Source organism: Phacochoerus africanus, chromosome 4 (assembly GCF_016906955.1).
Source record: "Phacochoerus africanus isolate WHEZ1 chromosome 4, ROS_Pafr_v1, whole genome shotgun sequence".
In the NCBI taxonomy this organism is placed as follows: domain Eukaryota; kingdom Metazoa; phylum Chordata; class Mammalia; order Artiodactyla; family Suidae; genus Phacochoerus; species Phacochoerus africanus.
This window is the reverse complement of record NC_062547.1, coordinates 50,243,376-50,268,268: the sequence shown is the minus strand read 5'-3', so window position 1 is coordinate 50,268,268 and position 24,893 is coordinate 50,243,376. Positions and strand designations below refer to the sequence as shown.

At 48.5% G+C, this 24,893-nt stretch overlaps 1 protein-coding gene across 13 annotated transcripts in view; it reads right to left on the bottom strand.

The window, feature by feature from the left end:
* The window catches only part of IRAG1 (inositol 1,4,5-triphosphate receptor associated 1), a 145,934-nt gene that overhangs the window by 74,569 nt on the left and 46,472 nt on the right, over positions 1 to 24,893 (bottom strand). For 5 of the 13 annotated variants that reach the window (XM_047776283.1, XM_047776284.1, XM_047776285.1 and 2 more), the window contains exon 2: positions 20,109 to 20,266. The exons of 3 other annotated variants lie outside the window; for them this stretch is intronic. In XM_047776283.1, coding sequence (XP_047632239.1) covers positions 20,109 to 20,266 — 158 coding nt within the window. Of the gene's footprint in view, positions 1 to 8,615; positions 8,745 to 9,260; positions 9,376 to 14,769; positions 14,924 to 20,108; positions 20,267 to 24,893 lie in introns of those variants that run through there. 5 more of the 13 variants (XM_047776289.1, XM_047776290.1, XM_047776287.1 and 2 more) reach the window with 5 other exon arrangements.

The following is a 24,893-nucleotide window of genomic DNA, read 5'->3' as shown; positions in this document are numbered from 1 at the left end:
CCTGTTGTTAAGTGAGTACTATATGATTCTGCCTGGACTTCATAAATCCCACACCTTCTAGTGAAACAAGATCTTCCCATTTTTATTTGCATTTCTTTCCTCCCTTGGCCTTAAACATAAGGCCAGATGAGCTGGGGAAGGGTCTCTGAACCTAGCCAGGGAACACCAGTTCCCTGTATTCTGGGCCTTTCTGTTGGAAGTAGCTGTAGTGATGGGAGGAAAGGGGGTGCTCAGAAGCCCTGTGTACAGGGGAGGGAGGTTTGGGCAGGGCCTTTGGCTGGGAAGGAGGAGGAGGAAGCAGCATTGCCTATTCGAAGAATCACAGACCTGCACTCAAATTTCTGCTCGTCATCTACCAGTTGTGTGTCCCTGGGCCAGTTATTTAACCCCTCTGTGTCTTATGATCATAAAATCTAACTTAACATGGTTGACGTGAGGATTACAAATAATGTGGAGAAAGCACCTAGCTTTTTTCAAGAAATGGTTTAAGTACCATTAGATTACTTTTCTCTTTCATTCAATAAGCACATTTTAGTTATCCATTATGTGCCAGGAACAGCTTGAGATACAAAGACCCTCAAGAGCTCACAGTCAAGCAAGGGATACAGAGAAGTAATTAAAACTTATAATAAGTGTAAGGTGATAAGGGGTGGACCACCTCCTGTGAAAGGTTAAAGGAAAGGAAATTCCTTCATGAGGAGAGTTGGAGAAGACCCTCCAAAGAAAGGGACATTTGAGCTGTTTAAATAGGAGTTTTCGAGCCTTTAAGGGAGAGGTTTTGGCAGAGTTAAGAGTAATAACAAAAGGCATACCTGGCCATCAGGGATTCATCAGTGCAGCTGGAGCATGGACTATGGAGTATGTGAGATAGGAGGACCCAGGGATAGGGGACTGCGATATTATGACTTATAAGTTCCCGTCGTGGTGCAGCAGAAACGAATTTGACTAGAAACCATGAGATTGTGGGTTTGATCCCAGGCCTCGCTAGTGGGTTAAGGATCTGGCTTTTCCATGAGCTGTGGTGTAGGTCACAGATGCAGCTTGGATCTGATGTTGCTGGGGCTGTGGTCTAGGCCAGCAGCTGTAGCTCCAATTGGACCCCTAGCCTGGGAACCTCCATATGCCATGGCTGCGGCCCTAAAAAGCAAAAAAAGAAAGAAAGGTATATATTTGGTCATTCAGATGACCAAAATATATTCCTCATATATATTTGGTCTTTATCCATAGTTCCTGGCTCCCAAAGCTCTTGGAATTTCCTGAGCGATAAAAGCATTAACAACTTTTTGTAATATTTGTCCTTGGTTCCTGAAAATGTTTCAGAGACATCAAGGTGAAATGGGTGTCTTGTTGTTCATAACAAGCCCCTTTCCACCATAACTGGGTTTATGTCTACAAGGTGACTTTTGGGAAAAAACCTAAGGATGGGCACTGGTTGCCAGGGGAACAAATCCTGAATAGAGAGTTGGAACTTTTAGTCCCACGTCTTGAGAGGAGGGGAGAAGGGCTGGAGAAAGAGTTGAATCACCAATGGCTAGTGAGTTCATCAATCATGCCTATGTAATGAAGACTCCATAAAAACCTGAAAGGAAGGGGCTGGGAGAGCACTGGGGAACCAGAACACTTCTACGTGCCACCATATCAGGTCTCAAGCTCCACAAGAACAGATGCTTCTTTATTTGGGATCTTGCCCCAGGTATCTCTTCATCCAATTGTTGATTCATATCCGTCCTTTAATATTCTTTGTAAAGAATCAGTAATCTAGTGAGTAAGAGGGTTTTCCTTGAGTTCTGTGAGCCATTCTAGCAAACTAAACAAACTCAAAGAGAGGAATGTGGAAACTCTGCTTTTAGCCAGTTGATCAGAAGCACAGGTAACAACCTGGGCTTGCAAGTGGCATCTGAAATAGAGGAAAGCCTTGTGGGACTGACCTCTTTACCTGTGGATCTGATTCTATCCCTGGTAGAAAGTGTCAGAATTGAGTTGAATTCTCAGACAACCTTCTGGTACCCAAGAATTGCTTGTTGGTGTGGGGAAGCTTCCACACATAAACATGTTATAACTGGGTCTGGGAACATAGTTTAGGGGCAAAATATGAAACCAGAATAAGGGATTGAGCCAGCTTTTGAAGGACCTTAGGTGGTACTCCAGTGACTTTGGTTTTAGTGGTTTGGGAGATGGGGGACATTGAGGATTAGACTTGGGAATAACTTGACTGCCCAAAGCGAAAACATAGAAATGTTGACAGCAGATCCATCCATGGATCCTCATAATTCCCACTGGTTGAGATGCTAGAAGAAGCCCTATTATTAAAGCACCCCCCCCCCACCTCATAGGAGTATCGAGGAGCTCCTTAGTAAACTGGATCTGTGTCACTCTCCAGTTGGACACCCACAGTTGGCCAAGGTAGATTGACAGGGAGTTAGCATGATGCTTGTGGCTGGAACCAGAACTGGCCAACCTGACCTCATGACCCCAGAGCTCCATTCCCTCCAAGAACATGTCTATACATCCTTCTGTCAAGGACTCCTCTCCGAAGAGTTGCTCAGGGATTTTCCCAAAATGCAATCACTCCTTCTCTGGATAGTTCTGCTTTGCTGGGCTGGTGATGAGCTAGTTACTTGCTCTGTCCTCTTATTGCATTGTGCCCCAGTTCCCACAACTCCAAAAATAAATAGTCAAAGACCTGCTGTCTCAGAAGAAGTTAGTTCAAATAAAATACTATTCACAACAGCTAAGACATGGAAACAACCTAAATGTCCATTGACAAATGAATGGATTAAGAAGATGTATATACACACAGTAGAATACTACTCAGCCATAAAAAAGAACAAAATAATGCCATTTGCAGCAACATGGGTGGAACTAGAGACCCTCATACTAAGTAAAGTAAGTCAGAAACAGAAAGACAAATATAGTATCACTTGTATCTTGGATCTAATATATGGCACAAATGAACCTTTCCACAGAAAAGAAACTCATGGACTTGGAGAACAGATGTGTGGTTGCCAAGGGGGAGGGGGAGGGAGTGGGACAGACTGGAAGTCTGGGGTTAATAGATGCAAACTATTGCATTTGAAGTGGATAAGTAATGAGATCCTACTGTATAGCACAGGGAACTACATTTAGTACTTATAATGGAATATGATGGAGGATAACATGAGGAAAAGGATGTATATATGTATGTGTGACTATGCCACTTTGCTGTACAGTAGAAATTGACAGAACACTGTAAGCCAAATATAATGGGAAAAAATCATTTAAAAAAAAAGTTTGTGCAAATAAAATAAGGAACACGTATGCCCTTTGATAAGTGTCACATGGTCTACAAATACCCATTCATCATGGTTATCACTCAAATGAACAGCAATTCTCTCCACCTTTTTGTCCACCAGGCTCCCCTGGTGGGAGGCCAGCAGGCAGTACAGGGGCTGGGGACTTCCTAGGGGCCAGGAAGGAATCAGGGGTCAGTTGGGTTGTGGGGTGGGGCCTGAGGACACACAGCGGAACAGCATCTCAGGGGAGATGCTGAGGTCAAGAAAAGGAAGCAGTGTGTCAAAGTGGCAAATGAAGGAAGGAGCTGGGTCAGGTCAAGCTAAATGGGAGAGTCAGTGAGGAGGAAGGAGTGGGGGGATGTTCTATTGTGTGGAGCAGGAAGGGCTGAAGTTTTTCCAAAGGCTTCCCTCCACATCACCAAAAGGGCTTCTTGCTGATGTGGCCTCTTGGATCTCAGAGAAACAGCATCCTCTGAAGCCTAGTCTCTGAGCTAAAAGGAGCGAGTTAGAAATTGGGGTGGGGGTGGGGCTTGTTTGCTGTGAGTTGTGTTTATAAGTTTTCATGTTAGTTCCCAATTTTTTTTGTCTTTTGTCTTTTTAGGGCCCACCCATGGCATATGGAGGTTCCCAGTCTAGGGGTCAAATTGGAGCTGTAGCTGCTGGCTACACCACAGCCTCAGCAATGCCAGATCTGAGCCATGTCTAAGACTTAGACCACAGCTCATGGCAATGCCAGATCCCTAACCCACTGAGGAAGGCCAGGGATCGAACCCGCAACCTCATGGTTCCTAGCAGGATTTGTTTCTACTGCGCCATGATGGGAACTCCAATTACCAATATTTCTTAAGTGGAAGAATTCCCATAAAAGCGTGAATTTTCTGCTTTTCCTGAAAAAGCAAGAGGTCAAGCAATCTTGGGTCCATAGTTCTGCAGAGTAACGTTTGGTGGGAGTCAGCTTCTGCTGGCCTGCTTCACTCATTTAAGCTTCCTCTCTGGCCCCAAAGGCATCTGATTTACTGCCCTGTGACCCATGATTCTTAGCCTGCCTTGGTTTTGTGGAGCATAGGTTTGTGCCTAAAGTCTCCTCCACCCATATTATTTTTGTTATTCAAACCACTTTATTAAGGTATGTTTGATATGTGAAAAGCTATATATATATTTTTTTTATTTATTTAATTTTTAATTTTTTTTAAATTGTTTGTCTTTTTTAAGGCTGCACCCATGGCATATGGAGGTTCCCAGGCTAGGAGTCGAACCAGAGCTGTAGCTGCCAGCCTACACCACAGCCTCAGCAATGCTAGATCCCAAGCCAAGTCTGTGACCTACACCACAGCTCACAGCAATGCCAGATCCTTAACCCACTGAGCAAGGCCATGGATCAAACCTGTGTCCCCATGGATCCTAGTCAGATTCTTTTCCACTGAGGAACTCCAAAATATATTTCACAGAAATAACTTGATGAGTTTAGATATATATATGTACTGGGAAACTCTCACCACACTCTGTAAACCCATCTGTCACTTCCAAAAGTTTCCTCCTGCCTTCTTACTTAGTATTAATGTTATCATTGTTATGATGATGATGATGATGATAAGAACACTTGCAAGATCTACCCCCTTAGCAAATTTGGGGTACCCAATACGGTCTTGTTTCCTCTGGGCCCTCTGCTGTACAAGAAATCTCTGAGATTTGTGAACATATAACTTCCATGACCTCTGGATGGGGCTTCTTGCCATACGGCCTCATGGGTGACTGTTACCATGGAAATGCCGATCAAAACACCGACTGTGCTTACAGTATGTGTGAAGTTCCTTCCCTGGCTGGAGTTTGCCTCAACAGTGAAAATTTAAGCTCTGAAAATTACCCTTTCCAAGTTTGTCATATTTAGAGAATTTCTTTCTTGGGTAAATCCTCTGGTGAACGAGAAGAAATGCACTTTGGCTACAATATCATTTTCATATTTGTTATATCATATGGCTCCTGCCCTCCCTGAGTGGGGGCCACTTTACAAATTCCCAGCATGCACTGGTGCAAATAAGCTCAGTCTATGTAAGGAGGCAGGAGGGGCCAAACATTAATTTCTCCATGATGTGTTCCAGAAATACAACTGTGGTGATGATGCTAGAGTTATACTCTATGCCCATTTCCAAGAGTTCCCTACATTCTGGCTGCCAAGTACATAGACTACAGTCCATTTATGGATTGATTTTTGTTGACACACTACTTATTTCCCAAAGCAATCTGAAGTTACCAACAATAAAATATATGATATAAAAACACGATAGTGTAAAAATGGGGGAACAGTTTGCTCAATTAAACATCCCTAGCAGATAATGAGAAATACATGCTCCTTCTAACCATATATGATTTGACTCTGAAGTTAAATTCTTTGATATGAAAGCTAATAAAGCTGTGATCCCTCTGGTCCAGGATCTGAGAAAGGCTGCCTTAAAGAATTACTCGGCAGAAGAAAAACAAACGTATTCAGAGCTCCCTTTGTGGCCCAGTGATAATGAACTCAATCAGTATCCATGAGAATGTGGGTTCAATCCGCGGCCTTGTTCAGTGGGTTAAGGATCTGGTATTGCCGCAAGCTGAGGTGTAGGTCACAGACACGGCTTGGATCCCACGTTGCTGTGGCTGTGGTGTAGGCCAGCAGCTGTAGCTCCCATTTGACCCCTAGTCTGGGATCCATATGCAGCAGGTATGGCCCAAAAAAGACAAAAAAGAAGAAGATGGAGGAGAAGGAGAAAGAAGGAGAAGGAAGAACGAAGAGGGGAGAAGGAGGAGGAGAAGGAGAAAGAGGAGAAGAAGAAGGAGAAAGAGGAGAAGGAGAAAGAGGAGAAGGAAAAAGAGGAGAAGGAGAAGAAGAAGAGGAAGAGGAAGAAGAGGCAGCAGAGGCAGAAGAAGAAGAACCAACATACAGAGAGCTCCCTGCTTCACTCTCACCTCAGAGGACACAGAAGGGCAACCAGCCTTAACACCCACCCTCACCTCTCCTCTCCCCTTTGACTCCTCTCTTGCTTATCCCCCTCATCTCCTCTCTCTCCCTCCCTCCCTCCTTCCCTCCCTCCTCAGCTGACTCCTCCAGCTCCATCCAATTCTTTATTGTGCAGAATATCCTAACCTTTCTTTTTATGATTGACAGCAAACTCTTCAAAAGTCCTAGAGTCTAAGAGAAGGGCCAGTCTGCAAACATGCGCACATTATTAGGCTTTATTTTACCCATTCACCCAGCAAACTCTTATTGAATACCTATTGCCCGCTATGGTTTATGCTAGTGCCCAGGCAGACAAAATTGAACTAGGTGGGACTCTGCAATGCTTCAGATCACATTAGGATATGCTCTGTGTGATATAGCGCAATGGGATGGGGGAGGGAGTGAAAGTACCCTCTTCCCCATCCCCTCCCATCCCAGGTAGCTCCTGGGCCTGATACGCTCAGTGTTGACACTGTGGGGTAAACCCTCTGCAAGGCATTGGGGGAGCTGCTTTCTGGTAGACGTTTCCCTGCCTCCTGGCAAAAGGCCACTGTCAGCAAAGCTCTCCCGAGATGACTGTCATGCATGGGGCCGCAGGCACCCTCACTCAGAGGAAGGTTGGAGCAGAGGTGCCCACACAGACAGGCAGAAACAAGCCAGGGATGGCACAGTGCCAAGCATATAACCATGGACACACACAGTTTAAAACTGCTTGAAAAAACAGGAGGCCTGGAGCAAGTGGGGAGAAATCTTCTAATCCCCTGTTGAAATATCCTGGCATGTCCTCACTCTCGCCTTCCAATGTGTACAAAGTATACGGCAATAAAATCAAATTGTCCTCTCCCTAATCAGCTCACAGAAAGCTCTGGGCAACATCTAATTTTCTGCAAAGCTGTCTTCATGGGGAATATTCAGTCTTGCACTGGCTGTGTTTCGCTTTAACAGGCACTGGGGTGTGGGAAGATTCCAGGGGCCCTGTGGGCTGAATTTGGCCAGGTTTTATTTTATTATTTATTTATTTTTTGCTTTTTAGGGCTGCACCCATGGCATATGGAGGTTCCCAGCTAGGGCTCGGATCGGAGTTGTAGCTGCTGGCCTACACCACAGCCACAGCAACACAGGATCTGAGCCACATCTGTGACCTATACCACAGCTCATGGCAGTGCCAGATCCTTAACCTACTGGACGAGGCCAGGGATCAAATACGCAACCTCATGGTTCCTAGTTGGATGTGTTAACCACTGAGTCACGATGAGAACTCCCCTCAGCCAGATTTTAAAGCAGTATAAATACTTCTGCTCCCATTCTGAACTGCAAAAACAGAAGGCCGGGCCTTAAGAACACCGGCGGCCACTGCATTCAAACAGAGTCTGCCAGGCAAGTGACTGACTTTGGGACTTCAAGGGCCTCAGACTCTAGAGCCACATTAATTCACAATATAGCTTTTCACTTAATAGCTGTGTGACCTTGGGCAAGTGACCTTACCTCTCTGTGCCTTGCTTACTTCCTCTGTGAAATAACCATCTCACAGAGTAGTTCTAAGAATTCAACAGATTGATATAGAAGTAGTATTTCCAGATAAACACAGGATACCCAGGTATATTTGAGCTTCAAATAAACCACACATAATTTTTTAGTATAAGTATGTCCCAAACATTGCGCAGATATAACTGTATTTTGTCTTTGTTTTTAGAGCTGCACCCACCGCACATGGAGATTCCCAGGCTAGGGGTCGGATCGGAGCTATAACCACTGGCCTACACCACAGCCACAGCAACGCCAGATTCAAGCCACACCTGTGACCTACACCACAGCTCACAGCAACATCTGATCCTCAACCCACTGAGCAAGGCCTGGAATCAAACCCACATCCTCATGGATACTAGTCAGATTCATTACTGCCGAGGCATGATGGGAACTCCAGATATAACTGTGTTTTCATTTGTAATCTGGCAGCTCTAGATGGAAAGCTCATGGAAGGGCCCTTGGCAGCTTGTAAATAAATGCTCAGTGAGTGTCAGATATTATATTCAGTTATTGGCAACTTTGGGGCTAAATTAATGACTTTGCAATTACTTTTGAGGGGGTTGTTTTTAGTTTTGAGTTGAACAACCTTTGGAGTTAAACTGGGAGGGCCTCGCTCTTCTGGTCACGAAGCCACAGCGGATCTTCATGGGGGCATCCAGCCACACAAGCCCACGTTTATCAGTGAGCCCCAAGGAAGCCTACCTGCGGGACCACCTTCATTTCCCCTGGATCCACTCCCTCTCTCCCCATCTGCTTCTCAGACCAGGTAGAGATAGTTTTTACACACAGAAGCCCAGAAACGAACGTGGGTAAGGGGGAGTGACATTGGCTCGGACCTACTGCGTGAGGGGCCTGGCCCAGGTGTTTCTGCTGTCTTTTCTCATAATCCTCCCAGCAACTCCTCGAATGAACCTTGGGCCACCCATGTATAACGGAGAGATGGTACCTCCTGACCTCAGAGAGCCCTGCAGAGGAAGCGAGAAGGTGAGAGCAAAAGCCCTGCGTATGGAGTAGAAGTTTAACTCATTTCTTCTCTCTCCCGTCTTTTCCCATTCAATCTCCACTTTACCACCACCACCAACAAAAAAACCCCAGACTTGTCCAGGGCTGCACAACTGGTAAATAGGAAAAGGGCTTAAACACCAGGCCTGGGAGTTCCCATCATGGTTCAGCAGTAATGAACCTGACCAGTATCCATGAGGACGCAGGTTCAATTCCAGGCCTCACTCAGTGGGTTGAGAATCCAGTGTTGCCATGAGCTGTGGTGTAGGTCACAGACATGGCTCGGATCTGGCGTTGCTGTGGCTGTGGTGTAGGCCAGAGGCTTCAGCTCTGATTCGACCCCTAGCCTGGAAACTTCCATGTGCCATGGGTGTGGCCCTAAAAAGACCAAAAATAAATAAATAAATAAAACTCAGACCCATTGGCCTACCCACTGCACACGCTGCCCGTAAGAGTTGTCACGAGGTCTTGGGTCTCACCTCCCCTGGTTCCTGGTGCCCTGCAGGCCTCTTGACATTCCTCTCTGATTCTTCCAAGCTGCACCCTCCTTCACAAGCCCTCTCCTCCAGGAAGCCCTCCAGGCTGAACACACAGCTGCAAGAAAGACAGCAAGGGCACTGCTCTGACCCTGCCAGGGGTCCAGCCTCCCCAAGGATCCATTTTCCTTCCCTGGAGTCAGCCAAGCACTGGGAGTGGCGGGGGGTGGTGGTGAGGGGAGGGCAGGCCATCTCCCGGCAAACTGTCCCTATAATAAGCCAGGGGTCACATTTTGTCCGCCTTAAATAAACCTTATAGAAACATTTAAATGTTTATTTCGCTCATAAATTCCCAGGAATGCACAACAGTTTCCTAGCTGCCTGGGTGCAGGGATAAATATAGGCCAGTGTCACAGACGGGAATATGGGCTTCCTTTCCCCAATGTCACATGACCGGGTCTGGCCAGGAAGCGCTGAGCAACAGCCCAGCCGCAGCTCCAGTCCAGCCGGGAGTCAGGAGACGGGAGTTTAGCTCCTGCCCTTGGGGCTTGGCAGATGGCCTGGGAGAGGGCTGTGCAGGAAGGCCATGCCAGGCGGCCAAGCGGGGAGGTCTAGACTAGAATCTCACCTGGGTGACCTTGGGCGAGTTGCTAAATGTCTCTGAGTTTCATATTCTCAAACACCATGTAGTGCTAATAATGCTCATTTTCCAGGCTTGCTTTAAGGGTTAGATGAAACAACACAATCATGATAATAATAATAACAGTAATAATAATGATGATGGTGAGGGTGGTATTGGAGGGTTGGCACTGTTGCTGTATCCCCAGGTCCCTCTCCCACAGCCTGGAGGGCAAACAGGGACTGCCTTTGTAGCGGGGGTTGGGCGGGGGGCGGTCTGGCTGCAAAGAGGACTTAGCGCTCTCATGACAGACTAAAGGACTCTCTGGGGACTGGCAAGAAAATGACTATCCCAGCAGCGAGTCCAAAGAGCATGGGAGAGAGTGGAAGTGACTCCCCTGAGCTTGGCTGGACCTGGGGTTCCTCCCTGCCAGGCACTGAGGACCAGTTCCTGGCTCCCCAGTGCTGCTGTGTGGCTCTCCCTAGGCACACATGGCCTGCCCTGCCTCTGGTGGACTCTCTTTCCTGCCATTGTCCACTCTACTGCCAGCAGTTGGGGACCAACCACCCCCAGATTATCCTGCCGTCTTCATCACACTTCATCACACAGCAACTGCAGGAGTGTGAGAGTACACACTGTGTCTGTTGGACTCAATCTGGGGTGGGTGGAGGATACACTTAGCCAGCTGGCCATTTATCTATCATCATCTTCTATCCTCTCCTCCCCGCTTAAGCACAGGCATTTAAGCATCCATACAGCCAATTATCCACCCAACCTATCACACAACCATCCATGCATCCATCCATCTATCCATCTCTCCCTAAGCTCCTACCACATGCTAGAGCCTATGCTGTGGGTTGGAAGATACACACATGAAAGACATAGCCCCTGACCCTAAGTAGCTGGCATGCAGTCTGACAGGGGACTCAAAAGAAACAAAAAACAAGCTACAAGCTACTCCATTGCTCACAATAGGAAGGCGGCAAAAGTGGCAGGAACACCCCAGCAGAAATGGCTTAGAATCTCCACTCAACCCTGACCCAACCATGTAACCTTCAGCAATGACCCAACCTCCCAGAGACTCTGTTTCTTCTTCGATAAAATAGAGATAATATCTACCTTGAGGGGATGAGACCCCATAGCAGGTGCCCAAGAGATGTCTCCAGCATCTCGTACTTCAGATCCTAAGGCTTTCCTGATAAGTTATGGGAAGATAGTTCACTGAATATCTGAATGGGGGCTATTCTTGCAAAGGATGGGGTGAGATGAGGATGAATTCAAAATCCTTAAGGGGAGTATTCAGGTGCTGCCTGGAGTCTAGTGATTAGAGTATACTTCCTTGCCTCAGTTTTCTCATCTGTAAAACGGGATAATAATCATACCATCTTCCTGGAGTTGTTGCGGGGTTACAAGGTGTAAAGTGCTTAGAGAGGTACCTGCCACATAGGAAGCATGGTCTGAGGGCTCTCACTGGGAAGGGAGGGAGTCTCCCCTCTTTGCAAAGTCCTCACCAGGTTCCAAGTATTTTACATGTATTATCTAGTTTGTCTTCATCTGATTCCTGACAGAAGACTGACTGAGCCCTAAACCCTCCTCCCCCACTGAAGGGCACACTTTTCTCCAGGCAGCTTCCACAGAGGTGTAGACTTGACCCCAGTTCACTGGCCAGTGAAGACAAGCCCTGACCAACCAAGGGGAAGTGAACTAGAGAGTACAGCTGGTGACCCAGTTTACACAGTAAAGCGTGTTGTTAAGCTCTAGATATTCTGGATATGAGTGAAATCTTATGGTATTTATCTTTCTCTTTCTGATTTACTTCACTTAGTATGAGAGTCTCTAGTTCCATCCATATTCTAATATAGGGCATAAATGAACCTTTCCACAGAAAAGAAAATCAGGGACATCGAGAACAGACTTGTCGTTGCCAAGGGGGAGGGGGAGGGAGTGAGAAGGACTGGGGATTTGGGGTTAATAGATGCAAATTATAGCCTTTGGAATGGATAAGCAGTGGGATCCTGCTGTATAGCCCTGGGAACTGTCTGGTCACTTGTGATGGAGCATGATAATGGGGGAAAATAGAATGTGTACATGTATGTGTGACTGGGTCACCTTGCCGTGCTGCACACTGTAAATCAGCTATAATGGAAAAAAATTTGTTAAAGTTTAAAAATAAACAAACCAAAAAAGGCTCTAGATATTCCTGGGGAGAGTACAGAACACAGCTACTCTGGTTCCTTATCAGAGAAAGTCATGCAAGCCAATCAGAGGAGAAAGAACCTGTCATTCAACTGTAAACCCACAAGAACGTAAACTCCCTGAGAGGGAGGCCTTGGTTGGTGCTCAATGAACACTTGTTGAATGAATTCAATAGATGCTTATTGAGTAAACTCGATTCAACCCCATATTTATTGATTCTATTCAAATTCAATTCAACCCCATATTATGATTATTATGTATTACTGACCACATGTAAGGGAACGGTCATCATTTTCCTGTGAGTTCAAACTCCACTGCGGTACAATGGAGGTACTTTTGAACTAGAAAGAAGAAAAACAAGAATTCTAGGCCTGTTTCTTCAGCTTAGAGTCATAAAGCAGTGGAATCCAGGCCTTGTTACTTCCCTATCTTGCGACTTGGGACAATTGGCTTAACCTCCCCAAATTTTGGTTTCTTAATCTATAAAATGGGTATAGTCATTGCTAATCTACAGGGCATTAGGAAGGTCATCTGAGACAATGTAGCCTAGAACACAGAAGGAGCCCCATATGTTTCTTTCCTTGCATCTGGATACAGTACCTCCTGGGCTCTGAACCTCCAGGTTCCCTGTCCTCATGGGGGTGTTACGGCACCAATTGCAATGATCCCTGTGAAAGCTTTTTATAAACCCTTGTGTGCTGTATTGGGGACTGAGCTTCTACTGTGAGCTGAGGACGCGGCTTAGACCGTGTATACATAGGATCCTGATAATAAAGCCAAGCTGCCTGGGTTTGAACCCAGGCTCTTTCAATCTAACCACTTCACTGTGTTACCTAGTGCACATTTATTTTCTGTGCTTAAATTCTCCACCTGTAAATGGAAGACCAATAGGACCTGCCTTGCAGGGTAGGTCAAATGGGAAAACATAGGCACCAAACCTAGCATGGTGCCTGGAACATGGTAATGGTACCTTAAAGGTCAGCTGTTTTGGAGTTCCTGTTGTGGCACAGAGGAAACAAATCTGACTAGGAACCACGAGGTTGTGGGTTTGATCCCTGGCCTTGCTCAGTGGGTTAAGGATCCAGCGTTGCCATGAGCTGTGGTATAGATCACAGATGCGGCTTGGATCCTGTGTTGCTCTGGCTGTGGCATAGGCTGGCAGCTACAGCTCCGATTGGACCCCTAGCCTGGGAACCTCCATATGCCACAGGCATGACCCTAAAAAGACACAAGACAAAAAAAAAAGTTAGCTGTTTTGTTAGCAGCCATTACTGTAACACTGGGCTTATAGATGAAGAAACGAAGGCCCAGTGAATAGCTTACCTGGGGTCGCACTCAGGGGTGTGAAGCCCAGGCTCCTTCCTCTCTGCCACACAGCTTACATCTCCTGTTCCTTTGAAACAGAAGCTTCCCAAACTCTCTAGCTGTTTGGGAAACCCCGCTTGGAACTCTTCTCTTTTCTTTTTCTTTTTCTTTAAGAGCCGCCTGCACCTGCAACATTTGGAAGTTCCCAGGCTAGGGGTCAAATTGGAGCTGTAGCTGCTGGCCTACACCACAGCCACAGCAATGCTGGATCCAAACCACATCTGCCACCTATGCTGCAACTTGCAGCAACACCGGATCCTTAACCCGCTGAGTGAGGCACACACCCATATCCTCACAAAGACGACCTTGGGTCCTTAGTCTGCTGAGCCACAATGGGAACTCCAGAAATATTCTCATCTAAAAGGACAACCAAGGAGGACAGCCTGGATGGGTCTCTTCCTACGCTGACCCAAGCAGGGAGAGAGCTCCCGATTGGTTTTACAGTGGCAGCTACCGTGCTCTCCAGTTCTGGGCTTAAAGAGGTGGGACACCCACAGCTCCAGGGTCAGAGCTTCTAGAGGCTCCATAAGCAGATCACTTGCTGTTGGAGCTACCTGCAGGGGGCTGCTTCAACAGAGCACACTCTAACCTCATTTTTAGTTAACTAGCCATTGGGGATAGGGGTTGGGATGGGAGCCAAGATCCCACGGGGGAGATGAGCACTGATGTGATCTTGTCACACAGACGCTGCTAAATATGAGGGTTAAGCATCAATTTCTGTCTAGAGGATCGGAAAGCGTGGTACTACTTAGGTGGTCTGGGAGGCCTGGAGTGAGAGTTACGAGTGTGTGTAGCCTCAAGCAGGAACAGCGTGGTGGCTTGGGTTTCTAGGGGTCAATGTGCCTCCAAGTCTATTTCATCATCAGCTGAAGGAGAATGAGGAAGGGGATTGCACAGGATGGGGCACAGACAGCTTGGGTCCTTGGGAGGATCTGTGACATGGAGCTTCATCCCCTGGTCCCATGGGCTTGCACACCTGAGAGAACGGCAGGAATAAGGCATCTGGTGAGACCCAGGGCTGCAAGCTGTGGTGCTTTGGGGTTTACGTGGCAGTGATTTCTGCAGGGTCCCAGTCGGCCCTCTCAGACCAGTAGCTTTGGGAGCAGAGACCTCTTGTCCCTTTGGTTTGGGCACCTTCTCACAGAGGGCCCCAGAGCCAAAGCCTATAGTGCTCAGTGCAGGGCAGAGACTAAGACTACAGGCTCTGGGGCTGGGCTGCCTGAGTTCAAATCCTGGGCCTGTCACTTACAAGCTGTGTGGCCTTGGAGGAAGGTGCTTAACTTCTCTGTGCCTCAGTGTGCTCAGCTGTGAAATGGGGATGAGGATACCTACCTCATAAGGTGGCTTGGAAGTGTTGATAGAATAGTACCTGGCAGCACGAGGTTGGCTGTTATTAGTGGCTTTGTGGATAATGGAGATCGGGGTGAGGGGGTGGTCAGGGAGCAGACCCCTGACCAGGGAGCAGAAGGATGCTGGCGCAGATGATCTGAAAGATAGAGGTCCACTTATGAGCTCACACTGACCTGCCTCTGAGGGCTTCCAGAAACCCTCAGAGGAGGAAGGAGGTTGTCCAGGTAGAAGCGAACACCAGTGAAAATTGGGCTCTTCGAGCTACTATGAATGTCTTCACACCTTCAGGTTTATCCGGCCCCTCTGAGGAGGTCATACTGTCCCAGGGAGTGGAGTTTCTGAGATGGCTGCTGGCCACAGGCCTGTAAAGAGCTCATGTCCTGGTCACACTGCCTCCAGGGACCCCGAGGCTGGGTCTGGTGCCCCACAGCAAGGCAGAGACAGGCTGCTATGTGGCCAGGGCAGGGTTTGGAGGAAGCTGTGAAAACTGTCATGGCAGCAAAGCCTGGAAAAACTGGAGGCAAAGAGGCTCTGGCAAGATGCAGTAACTGCCTTCCTGCATCGGTGGGTCTTCCCCCAGGACAGGCTGTTGGGAGGGCAGCATGGAGGGAGAGTCAGGGGGAGGCAGGCTCCCGCTTGGCCAGGAAGCAGAGCTGCCAATCACAGGCAGGGATGGGGGCGGGGAGGGGGGAGGTCCTGGGCATGGAACTCCTCCCACGCATTCCCAGACCCACCCCAGGGGATCTGGTTCCAGGGCCTTAGGCTGGAGGAATCTGGGGTTAACAAGTTCCCAGGTGCCCGGGGGCTCACACTATGCAGAATTTTGCCTGCCCTTTGGAGGAAGGGGCTTCTATGTGACCTCAGATCCCTTCTAACTTGGACAATCTGTCATTCTGTGGTTCCCTAAGGTCCCAGGCTTGTGTCCTGACTGCTTCTCTTCCTGCCAGAATCTCAGCGAGACGCTCATTCCTTTGAGCCCCTTCCTTGTTCAAGGGCCAACCCAGCAAACATGGCTCAGGAGTCAGCCTCTCAGAGCGCATTGCCAGGAAGCCTTATTTCTTGGTGGGTTTTGATTACACTTTCTGATTAGAGTCCTAAAGGGTGTGTCTGTCTGCGTGAGTGGGTCTGTGTGGGTCTGTGTGTGTGCATGAAATGAAAGTCTCTTTATAGAGTCTGTGTGTATGAGCGTGTGTGTATGCATGAGCAGAAAGAAAAACAGGATCTAGGCCTGCAGCTTTTGTGCTTTTGTGTGAGAAGGCTCCGCGAGTGCTCGTGTCAGTGATGGGAAATGGGGGCTGGGGCCTGAGGAATAAGAAGTAGAGCTGGGCCCAGGGGAGCTGTAAAGTCAGAAGGATGCTCTGTTCTTTGCCTGCTTCACAAAGTGGGATTTCACACGGCACCCAGAGTTCCAGCTCCGTCCTCCTGGCCAGCCCTGCTTCCCTGGCCTCTGTGGCTCCCAGGGACTCTAGCTTTAGCCCCTGGAGGCTCCAGCCCAGCTCCCAAGGCCTGACCCTCCCCTGAGGCCGTGGCTGCCTGAGAAGCCCAATGTGGGATGTCTGATGAGTACAATAGAGGGCGGGGCTTATCCCTGATGATGCTGATGGATGCACAGTGGAGAACTGGGGAACTCTGGAAGGCCCAGTGCCTGTCTGTCAGGGCAGAGAACAAAGGGATGCTGAGTCTATTGTGGCCTTCCGTCTAGGGTCTAACCTGCCCCAGTTCCATGGTCCCTCAGGCCAAGGGAGCTCCTCAAGGACTGGGTTGAGAAAAGTCCAGGAGGCAGTGGCTCATACTTGCTCTGGGAGGAGAGGAGGAACCAGAAGCACAGGAAAGTTAAGAGATTCAACCTCAGGTCTCTTGGCCAGTATGTGGAGGAGCTGTGCCTTGAGCTCAGCTTGGTCTGACCCTAGAGTCCACGTTCTTAAATCCTGTGCTAATGGGCTTCCCTTTATAGGACCTGGGCATCCTGGCTTCCACTCTCCTGAATTTCTCCTGGGTCCTTCTCCTGCTGGACTCTGGTGATGCAAAGGCTCTCAGGGCCCGCAGACAGTCTCTTTATTGTCTTGCCTTCTCATGAGCATTTGAAGGACTTTCAGAGACCATGGGGGTCCATCCCCTCATGTTAAAGAAGCCAGGTTCTGGCTCAAGGACACAGGGAGAGTAAGCTTGCAGGGCTCTGGAATCTGGTGTTTCTGCTGTTCAACTCGGGTTCTCTGACCCTCGGCTGTGAGCTTCTAGGGTCCTCCCCCTGCTTAGCTGCCCCTGGAAACTCACCCTCACCTCTGACCCAGTGAAGTTACACCTAGGTGTAGTTTCAAGCCCTGATGGTTGAAAGGGCCAGCAGGTTTTTGTGCTGTCTAGCTCTGTGCCTCTTGAAGAGAAGGTTTGAAGGGTCTTGAAACTGGAGAGGTTTGGAACCAAGAAGAACTGAACCCAGTGTAAAAGGATCTCTTCACAGAGGGCAAGTTACACTTTTTGGTTTTATTTTTTTTTGTCCTTTTTTTAAGGGCCACTCCCTAAATTAATTTACTTTCATCATCTTCTTTTTTAGAAATAAAATCTCCCTGTGGCATATGGAAGTTTCCAGGCTAGGGGTCAAATCGGAGCTGTAGCCACCGGCCTCCACCACAGCCACAGCAATGCCAAATCTGAGCCAAGTCTGCGAACTACACCACAGCTCACATCAATGCCGGATCCTTAACCCACTGAGCAAGGCCAGGGATTGAACCCACAACCTCATGGTTCCTAGTTGGATTCGTTTCCTCTGTACCACGACGGGAACTCCGGAGGGTGAGTTATATCTTTGCCCATCTTTCACTTATTTATTTCTTAGTAACACTTGTATTCTTCTTCTTCTTGAGCAGGGGCATGGCAGGTGTTTGGGGTCATTGCCCAAGATTCAGGAGCCAGATTTTGCATCAGAATCTTGCTTACAGGCTCTATCACTGTGAGTAAAGCAGAGGGGATCAAGGTTGGCCATAGCCAGAGGTGGTCCAGGGCTCGGGGGTATAGATGCTACAGGGACAGAACCTGGGAAAGTTGTGACCTGAGGATGGGAGCCGTGACATTGGAATCCAGATGGGAGTGCTGTGCTCTGTGCTCTCCTTCCCTTCTTTATTTTATTTATTTATTCATTGTCTTTTTGTCTATTTAGGGCTGCATCCATGGCATATGGAGGTTCTCAGGCTAGGGGTCGAATTGGAGGTGTAGCCACCGGCCTACGCCACAGCCATAGCAAGGCCAGATCCAAGCTTCGTCGGCAACCTACACCACAGTTCATGGCAATGCCAGATCCTTAACTCATGAGTGAGGCCAGGGATGGAACCCGCAACCTCATGGTTCCTAGTCAGATTTGTTTCCGCTGCACCACGACGGGAACTCCAGTCCTTCCCTTCTTCAATCTCCAAGCTTCCGGTAGATTAGCAAATTTTCTGTTGGTTAAACATTGCAGTCAACTGTCGGCAACTCTTTGGGGAACTGTCCATACGTGGCGAGGAGTAGCAGCAGGAAAGGGGCATTGGCAGAGCACACAGCTTGGGGAAGACTAGATGTCACCATGGAGGAGCAGAGGAATAACCCAGAGCCACTGAAAGCAACTGGCAAGCAGCACCCACTGTGGCCCAGGACGTTCCTGGGAGGGGGGCTCAATAAATAAATCCCTGAGCTGGTGTCTGGGGGCTTGGCTCACTGTCATTTAGAAATTCAAGGGCTCTCAAGGCTGCCAAGTTCTGCAACATCTCAATCCCACGAGCCTGGGATGTGGAGATCCAAGAGGCCATTCTTTTCTAAGTATTTATTATCTTCATTCCCACGGTTATGATGTGTAAGAAAACAAATGTCATCATAACTTGAAACTGTTCACTAGGAATCTGCCCACTTGTCAAATTTATGCTCACTCAAACAACCTTCCTTCGCTTAAGAAGCGTCTGTCCCTCTGGCTCAGAGCAGTTGGGAGAACTATCAGATACAACAGGATGATATAAGTGCAAAGGTCATGAAGTTTGGAAAACCATGTCTGAGACTTTCATGGACAAGGTTTTCAACCAAAGAGGAGCAGATGGAGCTGATCAGTTAATAAATGAAGACAAAATTACGAGGAGGGAGTTCCCATCATGGCTCAGTGGTTATCGAGCCTGACTAGTATCCATGAGGATGCGGGTTTGATCCCTGGCCTTGCTCAGTGGGTTAAGGATCCTGTGTTGCCGTGAGCTGTGGTGTAGGTCACAGACATGGCTCAGATCCTGAGTGGCTGTGGCTGTGGTATAGGCTGGCAGCTATAGCTCCAATTCAACCCCTAGCCTGGGAACCTCCATATGCCGTGGGTATGGCCCTAAAAAGACAAAAGACAAAAAAAAAATTACAAGGATGATGGGCAAGACAGGTTCTTCATGAGGGAATGATTTGAATATGGAGAGACTGAAAGAGGTCCTTTGGAAAATGAACAAAGCCCTTAAACATTAAACAATTTCTTAATGAAGGTGCTACATGGCAAAATGTGAAGGTTATGATATCATGTGAACAGGTCTTTTTGTTAGCATAAAAAAAAGTACCCACACCCAAATCAACCACTTGATGAATTCTTTGTTCATTCTAAAAATAAGCACATAAGCTATATTTTGTGATATGAATGGCTAAAAATAACTTGTCTACCCAATTTCATTTGTACAATACATCCTCAATGAGACCCTTTAAATTCATTTACTTTCATCACCTCCTTTTTTAGAAAAATAAAATCTCCCTGTGGCATATGGAGGTTCCCAGGCTAGGGATCCAATCAGAGCTATAGCTGCCGGCCTACACCACAGCCACGGCAACGTGGGATCCGAGCCAAGTCTGCAACCTACACCACAGATCACAGCAATGCTGGATCCTTAACCCACTGAGCGAGGCCAGGGATCGAACCCGCAACCTCATGGTTCCTAGTCAGATTTGTTTCTGCTGCACCACAACGGGAACTCCCTGATCTTCATTCTAAGTGGATTCACTTTAAGTGACCTTGTGCTGATGCCCTTGACCCCGACATGATGAAGCCCTCTGTACTGATAGTTTTCCTCCAAGTCTCTCTCCATCCCAGGGGGGCGGTGTGACTTCCCACGAGGCCTCAATCAGACATACAGCCTAGGAAGTTCCACTCTCAGGGCATGCGGGGATCTTGGTCAATTCAAACACCCTTTGGGTATTTATTCCTCAGTGTGGAAGCCACACACCTTCCCCAGGCCCATGGTAGCCTATTCAGGCTGTTGGCAAATCCCGTGGCCTCAGCCCAGGGTGCTTGGCGTGGCCCAGGCCAGGCTGGTTGCAGGCAGGGAGGGGGCACTTACTTGGCTGGCAGGGCTCTGGGCTGCCTGTGGCTCTCCGGGGGGCTCCTCGTCCTCGGGAATGTGGGGCATGGCAGCCTCCTGGCGGGAGTGGCTGCGTGTGCCCGGAACCTCCGCTGCGTCAGCCCCAAAGATGCTCCAAAAGGCCTGGGCTCCACAGGCTGAGGAGACGCCAAAAGGACAAGTCAAATCCACTCCCATCCCTGACTCATGCTGGGTCCCGTTTCCAGGAGCCACAAGCTGCAGAGAGAGCCTGCTCGAGTTTGCATCAACAAGGGCTAAAATAGGCGAGCTGAGGGCATTTGGAATTGCATTTCCTCCTGCTCTCTGGCTCTGTTTATGAAGTCAGAGGTGACCTTAGAGATTTTGCCTCTAATTTGGGCCGTACAGTAAACACAGCCATCCCAGGAGGGAAATGAGTACTTCAAACTCCTCAAAACCATAGCCCATGGAGGACACTCCATTGGGAACCAGTCTTGTATCTGTCAACCATTTATTGAGCAACTACTGGGTGCCAGGGACCCTCCTAGGAGCATTTCCGACATGGACTAATTTAATTCCCACGATGACCTCTGAAGCAGGCATTGATATTCATATTTTCTAGAGGAGAGAACTGCTTCAGAGTGTAGAAGCTGCTTTGCCGAAATCATACAAAGAACCAAACATTTTAATCCAGATCTTTCTGATTTGGAGGCCACTGGACAACATAGCCTTGCTTGGCCTTGGCTAGGTGGTGGAGGAGAAAGGGATGGTGGATCCTGACTTCCTGCCCCATGGCTCATCTTGTGCTTTTCAGCAGCTCTTCTGACCCTCAGGCGGGGCTCTCTGTCTTGGCAACAGCCCTCATTGGGCCTGTCAGGCCTGCTACTATGACAATTCTGGATGTGGGTCTTGTGTGCCTTGTGCACTGATTGCCCCCAGCAACCTTGGGTTGCTTTCCCTAAAGCCACACTTAACCCCTTCCCGTGGTATAGCACCCTTGAGGCCTGGCTGGGGTTGACCCCAGTCAGCACAATCTCATCCATCTCACGAAGATCCAGCCTAAGCCAATGAGCGCATGGCAGTATCTGGGACCTTGACGCTCTCTCTTGCTCTGAGTGATGGAACATACAGATGTGAGACCCGGTGCTGTGGACACCACTTTGTGGCCATGAGGAAGGCGAGACTGAGGAGGAAAGAAGCACACCCAGAGGAGAGCAGAGCCAGAAGACCTGCAGACAAATGGAGCTGGAGCCCTACTCAAAGCTGACCTGCAGCCAGAACTCTTTCTGAACTAGCCAGTTACACAAACAACTACATCTCTTAGCATTTAAGTCAGTTTGGATTGGGTTTAATACTAACTTGTAACTACTGACTACTTATAACTACCAACTACACTTTCATGTTTCTTGCCAGTCAAGAGGCATAGAACCAAAATCTCTCCAATAAACCTCAACCAATGGGTCTGGCTCCTCTGCTTCCTCTTAGAAAAGGGGCCATTCATGTCAGGTCTCCATCTGGAAAGGCAGGATAGCAAGGTAGGAAGACCATAAGTTTGGGAACCAGATACCTGGATTTGAGTCCCTACTCTGCCATTCACTGGCTGTGGGACCTTGAACATTGGCTTCACCTCTGAGCCTTGATTTCCTCATCAGGGAGCAGAGATAAGACTGTCTATCATGCAGGACTGTCCCAAGGATAAAAAGAGAGGGAGCACCCAGCATGGAGTAGGTGCTCCCAGAGACAACTACAGGCTGGTCTGCAGCCCAGATGCTTGGCCAGAGTCCAGAGGGCTCTTCCCACCCCTAACCTCCCTCAGGCCCCCTGCCCTAGGGAGGTGGGGGACACCTCCAGGGACCCGAAGAACCAACCACCAGTCTGGTTCTGACTCCTCAGAGGTTTCCTGAAGAAGCTGCTCTGGGGGGCAGCAGACGAAAGCCACCAGAGGCAGATGTCATGTTAAGACCCTGTGCTTTGCCAAGGTCAGGGCACTACTGGGACACACATACAGAGCAAGCAGAGGACACTGTGCTGTACTGAGTACGTCCTGGTCCTAGGCGAGGCGCTATCTGTTGGAGGCTGCAGAAGGAGGAGCCAGAAATCCCTGCCACCACCCATGATACCAGGTGTTGGTCCCACAGAAGGGGCTCAGGAGGGCCCCCGAGGCTGAGTGCCCTGGGGAGGCTCGATGAGATGTCAGCCACATCTCTGACAGACGTCCCACCAGACACACTCCTCTGCCTGAGCTCCCTGAGGAGGCCAGGGGTCCAACTGCTCACGGATACCCAGCCTATTCATCCAAAAGTGCTTATTGACTTGTATCTAAAGAACTGGAGAACCTTAGCCCCAAGGTTAGTTTCTGGGGCCACCATTTTTGTCATTGTCTGCAGTGGAAAGGCAGCCCCATCGAGCTCAGAAACAGCTGGGGTGACCCCTGCTGGTCGGCTCAGGAAATCTCATCTCAAGCAGATGATCGCGAACGGAGTCCTGCATTCCCTCACCATAAACGCTCACACCTACTCTACCATGAAAATGATGAAGATGTGGTCTTGGCCCTTGAGGAGTGTGAAGTCCAGTGAGAGGAGGCAGATGGAAAACAAGATGAGGGATAGAGACTTTGGAAGTGAGAAGCTGCAGGAGCCCAGCAAAGGGTCCCTACCTCTGGAGATTAGAACAAGTGGAAGATGGTTTTAGAAACGATTCCGCACTAGAAATTGTGGTTAGACTGAGCCATGAACCCTGAAATGCTGAATGAGTTTCTTTGAAGAGAAGAGCTGGAGGCTTAATGAAGGAGGTGAGACAGGAAGTTGGGTCATTGCCAAGAAGACAGATTTAACCTGGCTCTTAGGAATGAGAGCTATGACTCCCAGTCCAAATGGTTTCTTTTTCTTTCTTTCTTAGGGCTACACCCACGGCATACGGACATTCCCAGGCTAGGGGTCCAATCGGAGCTGTAGCCACCAGCCTACACCACAGCCACAGTAACTCGGGATCCAAGCCGTGTCTGCGATCTACACCACAGCCCATGGCAACGCCAGATCCTTAACCCACTGAGAGAGGCCAGGGATTGAACCTGCGTCCTCATGGATGCTAATCAGGTTTATTAACCACTGAGCCACAACGGGAACTCCCCCAAATGGTTTCTATATGAGTAAACTGAACAACAGGTTTGCCCAAATGTGGGCTCTGTGATTAATTTCTATCACATTTACTCGGATTTCAGCAGCAGTGACAACCATGGTGCAGGACAAATTATGTCATAGAAGGGTTTGAGGGCAGCAAAAGAACATCCACAAATCCCAATTCTACCAGCAAAGTTGACTACGCCTCCCAAGAAAAATCTTAAAATGATGTGGGATGTGTGTGCAGGTACAGGCTGTCTTAAATGGAGTGAGGTTTCCAGAGTTGCTGCTGTGGCTCAACAGAAACAAATCTGACTAGAATCCATGAGGATGCAGGTTTGATCCCTGGCCTTGCTCAGTGGGTTAAGGATTTGGTATTGCCATGGGCTGTGGTGTAGGTCGCAGATGCAGCTCAGATCTGGCATTGCTGTGGCTATGGTATAGACTGGTAGCTGTAGCCCCAGTTCAACTCCTAGCCTGGGAACCTCTATATGCTGTGGGTGGGGCCCTAAAAGACAAAAAAAAAAAAAAAAAGAGTATGGTTTCCAAACATGGGAACTTTTTCTTTTGTGTCTTAATCTATATGAAGTATATTGTACTCTGCATGCTAAGAGGGATTCAGACAAACTGGGGCATGTTCAAAAAAGGGGGAGCAGGACAAGAATTTGTGCTTAAAGAATTAAAGCCCTTTAGGCTGGAAACGAGAATGTGCAGGAAGAAATACAATCTCTTTGCAGGTGTTTGAAAGCCATGCATATATATCTATTGTCCCTAAGGACAGATGCATGGCCAATGACTGAAGGGTCAGATCAGGGCAAGGGAAAACTTTCTAGTGATCTAGTGATTGGAACCATCAGATAATGAAATGGGCTGCTCTGTGAGGTAGGGAGTTCCCCATTCCTGGGATAGTTTCACCAAAGGCAGGGTCAAGGGTCATAAGATTCCTAACCCACTTCAGGGGCCTTTGCCAACCCTGGGCATCCCTGATCCTGAACTTCTAGTTGTAACAAGCTGCAGGTGTGAGGGCCCCATCCCATAGGATTCTGGGATCACGGTATTCCAAAGTGGCATCAGAAATATCTCCACCTCATTTTCTCCACCTCCTGCTCCTCAGGAAAAGACCTTTAGTCAGTCCCTGGGTCAGAAAGCAAAGTAAAACAGAAATGAATTAAGTCAGACACGCACGAAGAGGTGTCAGCTGTTGCAAGATAGAGCAGAGTGGAGGCTGGCTGAGGACCCACTCTCAACAGGACAGAACCCCGAGGTCCTCAGGGGGAGCCCCAGCAGTCCAGGCCATTCCCACGCTGCTCTTGCCCCATCGCTTTCTCTCCCATCCATTATTATAAACTCACTGCTTAAAATAGCAAGGTAAAAGCCGAGTCCCTCCCCCAGGGTGACATCTGAGTTCCGCTGGAGCTCATGGGCACGCGGACCTCGCATCCATCATGGCAAAGTTTAGAACACAATCTCCAGGAAGTGGTGATCTAGAGCACCGATCCAAAAAAGGAAAAAATATTTAGTAATGCTTGGTCTCTGAGCTGCTCCTTCTTCAACTCATTTTCAGGGCCCTTCTTGCTGCCGCTCCAACCTGGTCAGTAAAGGGTTAGGTGGGTCACTTCCAAGAGCCAGCAGCACTTTGAACTGTCCTCTGCCCCCAGCCAGTGCTTAAGCATACAGCTTGGCCCAT